Source organism: Hyperolius riggenbachi, chromosome 5 (assembly GCF_040937935.1).
Source record: "Hyperolius riggenbachi isolate aHypRig1 chromosome 5, aHypRig1.pri, whole genome shotgun sequence".
Classification (NCBI taxonomy): domain Eukaryota; kingdom Metazoa; phylum Chordata; class Amphibia; order Anura; family Hyperoliidae; genus Hyperolius; species Hyperolius riggenbachi.
The window spans coordinates 326946988-326961277 of NC_090650.1; the positions used below are offsets into that span (position 1 = coordinate 326946988).

A 14290-nucleotide genomic window follows, 5' to 3' on the forward strand; every position below is an offset into this window, starting at 1 on the left:
GACTTACACCAGCCTTGAAGTCCCCTATCGTTCCCCACCTGGCTATTTTTTTAAGTGTTCTGTGAACCTCATTGAATTGTGGGAAATAGCAGCTGTTTACAGCTGGGTCCACCTGCCAAAAAAGCAAGCATCATCTCCTTCCACTGGCATCACCTGCCAGCAGTAAAAATGTCACCATGTGGTAAATGTCAGAATGTAAATCAGGGAAATATTTTACAATGGGAAAACACTGACTAAATCATTTATACATAATTATTGTAAAAATGAAGCACTTTTTTATTGCATTATTTTCACCGGAGTTCCTGTTTAAAAAGAAACTACAGCCATACAAGACAAATGTATTTATAGCAGCACTGGCTACATCCTCAGTACTGGTCTCTCTCTAGTAAAAAGAATAATGCTGCAAAAGTTTTCTCTTTGCGCCTGGCTATTGGCACAAAGTAATGTTTTATCGTTTTTAGTAATCACACTCATTGGCAACAGTACGCTTTTTAACAGCCCCTGTGGCCACAGCAGTGAGCGTATTCTTCTGGAATCAGGAAATACCCTCAGGCGCTATGAAATTATTTACCTAATCAACACAATACAATTCAGCAGCTGAAAAGACACTCTAGCGTATAGCTGAAACAGATATATACTTTAGATCGTTTGTTTCCGAATGTGTCCTCAGAGAAGTACCAAAAAGTTGTGTCTTATAACTGCTTGTGCTTGGGAAAAAAACACAGAGAGAACCATTAGTCTAGCTTCTAAGTTCATGTAACCTTCATGTAATTGCATATATGTACTGCAGTGAGGCAGAAAAGCTTAAGAAGAGGAGAGATCACATGGAATAGAACTATAGACTGCAGGTCAGTGAGGGAATACGAGGGCTGACAGATGGGCAGGTACATTTTCAGCAGTCGTGTGGACACTGCAGGTGAGGGAGGATGACCAACATCCATCTTGGGAAATTGAGCACGATTATACAAAGATCTCCTAAGATGCCTGAGCAAACATCAGATAGTTGCCCAATCCAACCATAAATGGTCAGATTGACTGACTTGAGATGACTGCATAGAGGCTCACGCTGCATACATACATATATAAAGCTTCCAGCACTCTAAATGATTGGTGCTGATCATTTTTGGTGACAGTATTTCTGTACAAGGATCTTCTGCACTCTGCAAACAGCTACATACGGTAGTGACTCTTTTCAGTCATTACTATTGTTATATCCTATAGTGGGAGGCCATCTGTCCCACCTATCACTCCCTCACTCCCTAGGACACTACATGAAAGGTGAGCTTGCATGTATACGTGTATGGTAATCACTTTACAGAGTATTGATGATCATCTGACAAAGGCAGAAGGTCAGGCATAACACACCTATCTAACTCCTGCATCCATTTACTAACTGACTTTCTGCGAGCAACGTGGCATACCCAAGTAATGATATTAGCCACTAGTTAAACTATGTGAAGCGTAGGAGCAACAAATGAAAAAGCAGACTGTATGTCTTGGACAACTGCTCCACTTTTGTTTCAGTTTTCTATCCACTTTTTTGCTACATTTGCATCCAACTGTACAAAGCTAGTTTTAGTGGCCTAGCTATATTTAAAAAAGCAGCAGGTTAGGGCCTTTTTCCAATACACGCAGATTGGATGCAGAATGGATGCAGAAAAACTGACTCCAATGAATGCCTATGGAAAAATCTGCATCAGAAAAATCGCATTTAGTGGAAACAGGCCCATAGGCAATCATTGGAGTCAGCTTTTCTGCATCCATTCTGCATCCAATCTGCGTGTAGTGGAAACAGGCCCTAATTGAACTAGCTCACTAAAGAAAAAAAAACAGAAATGCCAGCAGTTCTGGTTAAAGGTGGAGTGGGGTCACCTACATGCTTGTTAGACAAAGAATCAGCCTCATTACACTACTTATTCCCTCTCCACTGAGCAGATAGGTGACACAGAAAAATAAAAAAACTGGAACAGGAAACATGGCTGTCAGCTGACTTGCATGCCTGAAGCATGAGCCTGGATGGACACTCATGCAAATACAAATCCTTTTGCCGGTAAAACAATAACCATGTGTACTTAAAGGGAACCTGAAGTGAGAAAATTATTTAAAATAAACACATGACGTAGCTGCAAATGAATATTACATACTAACCTCAACATCAGTTCCTCTCAGAAGCTCCCCATTTTCTTCTTACAGTGATCCCTTCCAGTTCTGACAATATTTTGTCAGAATTGAAATATACCAGTTGCTGTCAGTTATATATCAGCAGCTGTCAGTTACAACTGAATGTGCAAGGTAATGTCCATGTTTCCCTATGGCTCAAGTTGGTGATATTACAGTTTAACAGTTTGCTGACCAGGAAGCTGTTATGGGGTAATGGCCATTTTTAAAATGGAGGGTGAAGAATTCCATTGATCACAGTGGACAAATGGGACGTAGGAGAGGAGACTTTTCATTTTCAGTTCAGGTTCTCTTTAAAGGACCACTATCGCTAAAAAGTAGGCAATTAAAATCTGACATAACCGACAGGTTTTGGGTCAATCCATCTCCTCAAGGGATTCTCAGGGTTTTTTTTTGTTTTCAACAGCATTTCCTGAACAGAAGTTTAACTGCCAAAATAGTAAGTTACCACCCAGCGTCCCTACTCACTTGCACACTATTTTGTCAGTTAAGACTTTGCAGCTGCTGTTCAGGAAATGCTGTTGAAAACAAAGAAAACCCCGAGAATCCCCCATGAAGAGATGGACTGGCCCAAAACCTGTCGGTTCTGTCAAGATTTTCACTGTCTACTTTTTTGCGCGATAGTGGTCCTTTAAACAAGGTGTTTATCTGTTTGCCTAAAATTATTGTTCAAAGCACCCATCTCTGCTAAAGGTAGAGTGAAAAGTTCTCATAAGTCGAAAACTTAATGATTAGCAGCTGCAAACCAAATCTGTTTATGATTAAAAATGCAGCGACCCTATTAACATTTCCAATGATTACAATAGGCAATTAGCATTGACCTTCAGCGGATCACACCGGATTGGAATGATCAATGAAACAGAATGTTACATCTACTAAAGTTCAAACACACATATTTCCAAACCATTGTCTCCATAAGCCATCCCTGTTTGTTTCCCATCAATATCATTGAACATGATGGAAAGTAATTTGTTCATTCTTCTCAAGCTTTTTGTACTGTCTATGTCCATTTAAAATGTTGTATTGATTGCATAGACTGGGTTTAGCTACGAATACTTTTAAAATGCTATTAGTTACATTTCGGTTCTCCCATGAAAGTTAATAAATATCATTTTATTGCCGCGGTTTAGAAAGGTAGAGCCTACGTGAAAATCTTGTGTTGCTTTTATCAGTCATTTGTTATGTTTTACATTTGTGAAGGCATTTAATGATACTATTCATTCCAGAACATCTTCTGAAAAATGAATATTCCTTTTTTTCGTTTTTTTGTAAGAATGATGTATCTCAGTTCAAGCTAAGTAACTTGTAAATGAAGCGATAATGTTGCCCTTGAGAATTGAAGCGGTGGTCAACTTCTCTTTAAGTATACATCCACTCAAACGTGATACATTTAGTTTTAGGCAAAGGTTAAGAAGAGCACCAGCACTGCATAATCCTATTCATCAAAGTGACTGCTGCAGCAACTGAATTCCCACCATCCCCCATCAAACTCCTACACCGCAAGGGCCATCTATTAAAAGGAGATGATTTACGGAGAATAGTGTACGATGCTTCTTTAGAACAGAATACCTTATCGTGACTTCTTGCTTTTACTGATGGCTAACACGGAACAATACTCTACTGCTAGAACAGAAAAGTTATACTATGCTCATCCAATCGGGTACGAGGGAATCTTTTAAATATGCAAGCAAGGAAAGAAAAGTTCCAGCACTCAGCGGGAGATGCAACAGGAGGCCGGGCTGGGCTATACTATAAGACAGACTGTGTGGGTGAAGGTCCCTCTAAACTGCGTGCTCCGGCAGAAAAAAAGCAATGAACTTGTAAACATGGAGAGAGAGGACAGAGCCAGCACTGCAGTTAGGGTTCTTTAATTGGTAAAAGTTAAGCACTCACAGTTGTATGGTAGCCAGGTGTCAGAGCAGGTTGAGTGGGCGCCAGGTCTGAGGTTCCCTGCGGACGACCGTTTCGCGCTGCACGCGCTTGTTCACCGCTGTGGGAAGGTTCACCTTCCCACAGCGGTGAACAAGCGCGTGCAGCGCGAAACGGTCGTCCGCAGGGAACCTCAGACCTGGCGCCCACTCAACCTGCTCTGACACCTGGCTACCATACAACTGTGAGTGCTTAACTTTTACCAATTAAAGAACCCTAACTGCAGTGCTGGCTCTGTCCTCTCTCTCCATGTTTACGAATCTTTTAAATAGACCGTCTCTGCACATGACTGAATTTTTGCTATAAGCAGTGACTTTTGCGCCCATTGTACATCTCCTCCTATAAATCACCATCAGAGTTGAGAACCATTGACTGAAGTGGAAAATCGTCCAACAACAAAGAAGCTGAAGGAGGCGGAAGGGGAAAATGATGGGAGAGAGAGGGAGGCCTAAAAGGTTTCAAAGTGTAATTTGTATTGGTTGTCTCCTTCATGTGGGACTCTAGCAAATCATTTTTTTTTTTTTTTTAAATTGTCATGTTTTGGTTGTTCTTCTGTATCACTGTGGAAATGTTGGGATCTTTCACACTATGGGCTTGATTCACTAAACCGTGATAACTCATATCACGCAGCATTTTCGCAACACATTTTTCACGTTTTCGTGTGATTGCGAATTTGCACACGCAATCATGAATTATCACGCGCAATGCTGAAAATGCGTGCATGTTCGCACGCAAATTAGAAAACGCTAAATGTGCACGAAAACGGGTATGATATGAGTTATCGCGGATTAGTGAATCAAGCCCTTTGTGTTTTTACATGTTAATTACATGTTTTTGTGCTGCATTCTGCTGTAAACGATAATAGGCGAAACGCAAACGTGTTAAAAAATAAATGCACAACACACGCTAAAATTTACACCAATATGTGCACCAACGTGCAGAGCGCATGCATGCTGTAACATGAATGCACATTTTAGCATGAAAAAGCCCTTATGCTAAGTACACATGACACAATTGTCTGATAATTTACTGTCAGACTGATTATTTCAAGCGGAAATCAGGTCGGACTTGTTGGAAATCATTAATCCGACAGTAAATATGTCAGAAAATTGTATCATGTGGACCTAGCATAACACTCACAGTAATGTCATTGGGAAAGGAGGTGAGAGGAAACCTACATAATAGGAAAACACATATGGGCCTCAATTTACTAAAGAGTGCTAAATGTTAGCACGCCAGTGAAGAGGCATTTAGGACGCGAAAACAGCTGCTTCACGCGCTAATATGCGCGCAAGCTGTCGCACACAAAGTTTAGTGCTGCGCGGTGCGCCAATAACGTTTCGTGGTGCACCGGTGCGCGCGAAAGGTTGCACGGTTAGCATGCAAAAATAGCCTGAACAGCTATTTTGCGTTATTGCCGCACTGCGCAGCGCTAAACTTTATGCACGATCACTAACAGCTTTGGATGAGCAAACTACTTAGCTCCCTAGTTTGCACGTCCAAAGCTTTAAGACGTGCTAACTATGTTAGCACCGGTTAGTAAATGGAGGCCATTACATACTGGCGGTTATTCTAAACCTTCCCAAAGTGTAGTACATATAAAAAAACAACATGGTACTAAATAAAAGCTATATATAAAAAACAACATAAGCTAAAGGTTTTTTTGTAAAATCCAGAAATAAAACTGCAAGTTTAGGCTAGTGCATTATTTTATTATTATTCATATTTGTTGAATTTGTCTTTAAATGTAGCATATATATATCTCTCTAAAATATACAATAACATAGGCTTATATTGAGTACAACAAAATAAATTGAAGTGTGGGCTTCATACCCATATGGTGTTGGTTGTGGTATATGAGGATCACTAAAATATAGGGAAATTAATGAAGTATAAAAAAAAACTACAAAGAACTCAGTTGTTACCCAAGCACAAGACTTCAATCTGTAATGGCATCTTTAATATAAATGAAGCAATGTACTAAATGCCAACTGCGGTCTCTATAGCAACCAACCAGGGACCATCTTTACTGGTATGACTTCAGTAAAGGCAGTTCAGATAGGCTGCTTTGAGTTCTTGCACTATGTGCTTTGTTCCTTTTACTGCTTATTTAATAAGTCTTTTGATGTGATTCTTCAATGATGTCATTTATTCTTGGTAAATTCTTAGGAAATGTTCCTCTGAAAACTTGCTCTAACAATAGAAAAATGTGTTCATTATGAATTTAACTAATAAGTGCAGTAATCCACATCCACCATTCAGAAATAATTCTTCAGAATGCTGCAACCCGGATCAAGACTGGTAAAAACACATTGTTGCATACTCTCACATGTCTCTATAATTAATGCAAATACTTTTTCAGCATACATACTTTATGTTTAAAAACAAACTGGTCCACCAGGGATAAAAAAAAATACCATGATGTAATAAGAGACAATAAATAATAATAACAACAACAATAATTCTATAGGTTAAAGAATATCTTCACTTACACAGTTCAGATAAGCGAAATACCACCTCTGCCAATTCCCAACCAACTCTTCTAGACCAGGTATGTCAAACCGGTCCTACGAGGGCCGAGATTCTCACACATTTTTGATACAGCTCAAATGAATTGAGGGGCCTGAATCAGGAAAGATGTGGTCCATCAGGTAGAACACATTCCTTTCTTTCTCAGTCCATCCTAAACACTGGCATGGATCTGGCCCTCCAGGCCTGGAGTTTGACACGTGTTCTAGACGCTCACATCCATCTAGCTTCCGCTAGACATCGCTGACGGGGTGAAGCAGATGTAAAACAGTTCAACAAAGCAAGTGTCTGCCGTTATGATCCGTATTACTCTAATACCTGCAGGTGTGGTCTGTGAGTAGGTACAAGGTATCTTACTGGTGCATTAAGTAGGACATTTTGAAAAAAACAGCACATAGTGCCAGGAAAAAGTCCACTAGTGTCAGGGGTTCACTATTGTGGAGGGGAAGTGATCCTTATGTCAGGAAGGAGCCCCCTAGTGTCATGAAAATGTCCCCTAGAGTTAGACAGAAGACCTCTAGTGCCAGACAGAAGTCCCTAATGTAAAGACAAAGTCCACAATTGTGAGGCAAACAAAACCTAATGTTAGGAATAGCCTCTCAGTATCAAGCAGAAGTCCCTAGTGTCAAAAAGACATCACTCCTATCTGACCATTCAAGCTTCCCTGTCGGTCCTATGATGTGATGGATGTTTTCACTGACCAATAAGGATTCCCAGTAGCTCCGTTCTTAGTTCACATGGCTTTATTAGACTACATACAGACTTTATATAAGGCAATCTCTTTGGGCAGCCGTTTAGGAAAGAGTATGGGGGGATGGCCTAATGAGGGATTTTCAAAGAAAGATCTTACAATTACAATAACAGTTGGAAGAAAGCTACCCACCCCAACAGATCACAGGAAGACAGGCGGAAGACGTCAGTGACAGCTATACACACATCATTGTTTCAAGGAATAAACAATTAAAGCGCATATGTAGCTTTACATCTAGTAAAATCACTGAAGCTACTGAAAATATATCCTTCCAGCCTCCTCTGTAGCAAATGTTTGATTACGTTATTTTTCATCACATTATTATTATTATAAGTATTATTACAGCAAAGTCCCCCTTATCCAAAACTCAGACAACCAGAAGTCTCAACTAACCTGCATGCCTGAGGGATAACGTGCAGGTTTTGTGGCTTTTAAGATACTTACTGAGCCTCCAGAGATGTCTAGCAGCATTTCTGCAGCACCTAGCGGGCTCCTAGCGGCTTCTGGGGTCCGTGCCTGTAAGTCGGCGTGTCACGTGACCACATGCGGGTCAGGTGACACGTCAGCATCCGTGTATGGGGGAAGCTGAAAAGCGGCTAGAAGCCTGATAGGTGCTGCCGGAAGGCTGTTAGACTTTGCTGGAGGCTCGGTAGGTATTGGGGGGGGGGGGGGGGAGGTTCGTGCTTCGTCCTTTTAGAGCCGGCTGCTCAAGCAACCAGCATGCACATGTATCTGGCATCAGGCGATCACCACTGGTGCCGGATACTAGGGACTTTGCTGTATTATTATTATTATTAATGTTATGTAATATTGCAATATATGTAATATCTATTTTTAATAGCTCGGTTTGCTTAAGGGTTGCTTTAAAGAGACACTGAAGCAAAAAAAAAAAAATGATATAATGAATTGGTTGTGTAGTATGGATAATTAATAGAACATTAGTAGCAAAGAAAATATTCTTACATTTTTATTTTCAGTTATATAGGTTTTGTTTTATAACATTGCATCATTCTCTAATATTTTCAGTTTACACACTACTCAGCATTCTAAGAACTCGATTCACAAGGGCGTGCTAACGTAGTTAGCATGCCTAACAGCTTTGGATGTGCAAACTAGGGTGCTAAGTAGTTTGAGGTCTAAAGCTCTTACTGATCACGTGCAAAGTGTAGCGCGGTGCGGTGATAACGTCGCACCGGTGCGTGCGAAACGTTGACATCTCGTGCACAGCGGTGCGACGTTATCGCCGCACCGTGCAGCGCTTAAACTTTGTGCACGCGACCGCTTGCGCGCATATTAGTGCATAAAGCGGCCGTTTTCGCATCCTAAGTGCCTCTTCCCTAGGGTGCTAACACTTAGCACCCTTTAGTGAACCGAGGCCCAAATGATTTTACAGAGCAGGCTGGTGAAACTGCTTTTGAACTGTCCTCGCAGGACAAAAAAAAATCAATACAGTTAGAGACACTTGAGATAATAAGCTTCAGAAGACAGAGCTCTCTGCAACTTTGAAAGTCGTGGAGCTCAATGGCTCTTTTGCATAGATAACAACTGGAGTTTCTTAATTCTTTCTGTACTGGAAACAATATTAGACTTATGTCTCTGCTCCTAATGCTTTATTTCTTAGCTGTACTACACATACAAATCATTATATCATATTTATATTTTTTTTTTCGCTTCAGTGTTTCTTTAAGGACTTATAAGTCTAAAGGACATATATGTAAATTTATTTTTTGAATTCCTTACCTTAACATTTTACTTACACTTTCTGAAAATCTTCATTAAAGGGGATAGGATTTTCTTCTAAAGCATAAAAATACTTTGTATGTTAGAAACTCCGCATTTGGTAAAAGGAGAAAAAAAAATCCTCTCCTGACCTGTTTTAGATATTCTCATTTTTATTCTGCCAATTACTTTGGGCACTCAGCAAAACATCAGCCTCGTTGAACACAAAGTTCCATGACGTCACTAAAGCCCAAACAACATAGCAGAATTCACTCAGATTTGTCATTCTTTTTATTTTTCACATGACCTGGTTTTTACAAAGGGCCGAGGCAAATCAGAGCATTCCAGGCATAATGCTAAAAAGCAGGCCCAGACCATTCATCAGGAGATTTGGAAACAATAGCTGACTCGTAACGGATCATCTCTGAGCGAAGCAGACAAGCCAGGAAAGCTCTAGTGCTTTTTGTTTCACACTGAAATTACAGTGGGAAACAACACGGAGCAGACAAGAGATCTATACATTCCCAGCACCTCTATATTATTCCATGCAGCACACTGCTTAGCCGTTAACAAATGCAGGCTAGCAGTTGGCTTCCAGTTACGACGCTAAATATCAAGTGACCTGGCAAAATCAGAAGGGCTTGTTTTGTACTGAAAATAAATTGAAGCCTGCTATTCCCTTTAGCATCCTCTGTGAGATGCAGGAGGCATAGCTATCACAAATAGGGAGTGATTTAGTAAATAAATCATTTCCTACACTGGCACAGCTAAGCAGTGTTCTCCTTGCACATCCTTTCTGTTTCAGGGGGAACAAAATCTAATTAACCTTCCAGTGACTGGGTGTCTGAATACTAGTTATAACATTATCCGCGATAATAAGAGTGGCCAAATGTTTAAGAGAGGATGCTATTTTTTTAAAGAGATTGTAGAAGTCAACAAGGAGCACCATATATCCGAGGCTATGAGCAATATCGGATAATTATCCCCAACAGCAATGTGCCAGGATGTCAGAGTGGAAGCTGGATGGACAAGTTATGACTCTTGTATCTGCGATGCCTGTGGCTTGGCTAATCCAATTGCATCTCTCATCCCCCCAGACCTAATGTATATTTAGTTAAAAGAAAAGTGTGCTCTACCTCAATGGCTACTACACAATGGGCTCGATTCACAAAGCGGTGATAACCCAGTTCAAGACTTTAGGCATGATAACCATTTTTATCATGCCTAAACTCAGTTTAGGCATGATAAGTTTAGGCATGATAAGTTTAGGCATGATAAGTTTAGATAAGTTTAGATCGCATGCAAAGTCCCGCACGCAAAGCAGCGCCATTAAATTCTATGCAAAGTGCACCAGACTTTGCTAGCGCAAAACTTTTGATCAGCTGTGCACTGCGGTGCTAACTTAGTTGGTGCTTAAACTTATCACGCCTAAAAACTTATCACACCTAAACTTATCACACCTAAACTTATCATGCCTAAACAGAGTTTAGGCATGATAAAGGGCTTTTCACCACGGTGCTAACTGTTAGCACCGCTTTGTGAATCAGGCCCCTTGTGTGTTGTTGATTACCTATACCTGACTTTATCCAGTGCAGTATTCTGTAATGAACCAATCTGTATTTCCTATCCATCACTACCGATTCTACAAAACATTTTTACAGTTGACTAAATTGTCATCAAACTGTTACCTAGATGCACCAGATGCTTCCTGATCCATTTAGGTGCCCACTGTTCTGATGCAGGGTCCCTCTGAACCCACAAGAGCGTGTCAGATACTGTATGTACCCGTGGCTGCTCTCCACACTGTGTATGCATGGCTGGTAGGCGTACAGGCGGGCCTGTGCAGTAACGTCCTCGTGCGGCTACTGTGGAGGCACATCCGTATTCACACAGGAGCAGTAACCCCACGCTTGGAGGGCGTGGCCATGAAAGACAAGCGGGTCCCAGACATGACCGGGGGGAGGTCTAGGACAAAGGAAGCTTCTCTCTGCTTAGGTAAGTGTCTGTTTTTTTCTTCAATACTTCAGTACAGGTTTCATTTAAAGCAGACCCAAACCAAACATTTTTTTAATTCAAAATATTTAGTTGCACCACTCTGACAAATACAAAGATAAATAAAAACTCATTCAAGCCTATGAGCATTTCAGTGCATGCTTTTCACCCTTCTCTTTTCATAACTAGGGTTATACAGGTGGCAGTCATTACTTCTGAGCTTAGTAGGAGGTTTTAGATCATGGGTGTGTTTGTCATCAGCTACCCTCCCTCACAGGGGCGTCGTCTATGTGAAATCTCACACAAGATCACCTCCCCTGTGACATCCTCAGTAGCAGCCTGTGTTTTGTTTTTGTTTTTTATCTCCTCCTCCAGTCTGCCGGATTCTGTACCGGCAATATGAAAGGAAGGGAGGGGTTCCTCCAATAAATGTAAAATATTGTATATTTGTCATCGTGCAGCTGAAAAATGGCTGCTATTTATTATTATAATTTAGAAAATAGATTTTATTTCTGAAATCTTGTATCTTTAATTTAGGTCCACTTTAAGCAGCATAGGATTTCTTGCCTGGTGCACCAAATGAGCCAGAAGCGGCCTTGGCTGTTAACATTATATTGTGAAAACATCATTTTTATTTTTTACTAAATATTCACATATCTTAAATAAATTCAGATGCTGTAAAAAAAACAATACATAAGAAAAAAAACCACAAAGAGAAAATAAATCAACAATCAAAGGTCTATATTTTCCATATTTTTCCTTTACATTAATAGTATTTCTTGTAAGTCTTAATTGTTTATGACAGAGTAATATCCTGCTTTCAAACGAAACTTGAGACTTCCTCAAAGAAAAAGCACTTACGACAGGCAGGCGTTTCGGTGCCAGAAGAGTTAACGCTCACTATAAGAGCTTATAGCTGCAAGATGAAATAAAGATTAAGGTGAGACACTGTAAACGTCCATTTGTTATATGATCAGAGAGACAGAGGATACACTACTGTCTCTTCCCGAGATCTGCGCCGCAGAAATAAAGCGCGTACTTCATTACAGAGTATTGATCTCACAAACAAAGGGCTCCCATTTTATTGATCGCTTCACACAAATGCCCTTTTTGCCAAGTCAGGCATAATTCTCTGTGATTGTTGATGCACCACAGATAAATGTCAGATGGTAACATACTGAGCTATATGTCATTACAGGTAGGAGAACTAGCATTTGCAGTAGAAGAACAGAAAAGCCAAAAGTTGGTCTTAAATCAATATCAGATCTATATCAAACTTCTAAACCGTACCGAATGTCTCAGTATAATTTGTGAACTTAAAGGGAAGATTTACTAAAGGGCATACATTCTGTACCAGATTAGACGAGCATGTTCATGTTCATTCTTTCTTCCAAAGAACCAATTGCGCACTGGTTCCTATGAACACTTGTTCTATCAGTGGAATAGCGGAAAACTGGATTTGTACACTTGAAGTAGACCTTAACTCATGTCATGCTTTTTCATCTAAAGGCCATCTTACAATATGTAACATTTGTACCAAATTAGATGTTAGGATATTACAAAAAGAATGAAAGACTTTCTTGATCAGTGTTTGATTGCTTTACTGATTGAACACTGACTGGGAATGACTACTTTTTATCTGAGCAAACTATTTTCCCCCTTTGTTGTGGTATGATCCTATTTTTTACAGGCTACGCCCACTTGGAGCATTTTCGCAGTGCTTGGAGATCGTTGGCAACTGGCAAAGAGATGCAACAGTGAAACCCTATCAGGGTGGTTTCAGTAGGGAGATCGCAGCGTTTGCGATTTCACTGGAATTGTAACTTCACTGCCTGCAGCATGTTCAGAGTGATTGCCTTTGAAGGTGCAGGGACTGTCTAATGATACATGTAAAGTTCCATTCTAGGGTTTAGGTCCACTTGTGACTGTGTAACCCACAGGTTAGTTTATATATGTTTATGTGTTTAAATTGGTAAACGTGCGTTAAAAACATTGTAAATGGGGAATTTGTTACTCTGTCATAATATCTTGATTAACCAATTGAGGACCCCGGAGTTAAACCCCCCTAGTGACCAGGTCATTTTTTCCTAATTGGGCCACTGCAGCTTTAAGGGCTCGCTGCAGGGCCGTACAACTCACACACAAGTGACCCCCCCCCCCCTTTTCTCCCCACCAACAGAGCTTTCTGTTGGTGGTGTCTGGTAGCTCAGCAGTGTTTATTTTTTTACAAATATTTATTGTATTTATTTTTGAATAAATATTACCCTTTTTGTATTTTTTTTTATAACTCCCTCCCTCCCCCCGCCCAACAGCGTAATCGTCTTTCAGCCTATGACAGCGGATCACTTTTCTGCCTGCCAGGGGTCAGCCGTGTAACACGGCTGTCCCCAGTACAATGCTACTGTAGATCGCAGCGCTGTACAATGTTAATAGACAGCGGTTTCGCCGTCTAACAGTCTCTGAGTTGCGATATCTGTTGACTGGTGGAATAACTGGGAAAGCTACACAACACTTTAAGAATAGTTAGACATTCTTTTCTACTTTGTGGGAGGGATTAGAAAATATCAGGGGGTTTACTCTGAGTGCTGCAGGGAATTTCCCCCATTAACTTCCATCGTTGTTACCATGGCAGCAGGGAATGAGGTCAAAAGCATTTAAAAAATGTAACTTGTCAGTGGAACGTAAGGAGGCGAGGAATGTTCTAATTGAGAACACCCATTTCAGTGACAATTATCAGTGGCAGAAATACAAGGCTTTCAGGGAAATTTCATCTGATTACCAGCTCAAATTACTGTGGATATTGAAATTCTGCTGAATATGAGGTGTTCAGATGTGCTTCAGAGAAAAAACGACTCATCCATACCAGAAACATGGATTCATTAACTGCATGGCTTTTTGCTGAGGGTGATTCAGAGCTCACATATTTAGCAGGTGTGGGCAGTCATAGAAGAATATGAATAGCCAATAACAACAATCTGCTCATTGCTAATCATGACAGAAACTGTGTTCATAATCTAGTAACACAAGGGAACCTGTGTGATTCAGCAAACCTACCCTGGGCTTTTTGTACTTTGTCTACTTTTAGATGGTAATACTTTGCCACCCTCAGCTGAGTCATAGAAAGCCAATGGTAAATGGTAACAGCGATCATCCTATAGCAGTTAAAGGACAACTGTCAAAAGAAAGTGTTTT

At 40.5% G+C, this 14290-nt stretch overlaps 1 protein-coding gene across 3 annotated transcripts in view; it reads right to left on the bottom strand.

Annotated features, from left to right (window-relative positions):
* Positions 1 to 14290, bottom strand: part of CDH2 (cadherin 2) — a 431764-nt gene that overhangs the window by 290384 nt on the left and 127090 nt on the right. The window contains exon 1 of one of the 3 annotated variants that reach the window (XM_068237303.1): positions 9128 to 9200. The exons of 1 other annotated variant lie outside the window; for it this stretch is intronic. Coding sequence is in view for 1 of the 2 variants with exons in the window: in XM_068237302.1 (XP_068093403.1) it covers positions 9145 to 9163 (19 nt within the window). In the remaining variant the exon portion in view is untranslated. Of the gene's footprint in view, positions 1 to 9127; positions 9201 to 14290 lie in introns of those variants that run through there. One more of the 3 variants, XM_068237302.1, reaches the window with a different exon arrangement.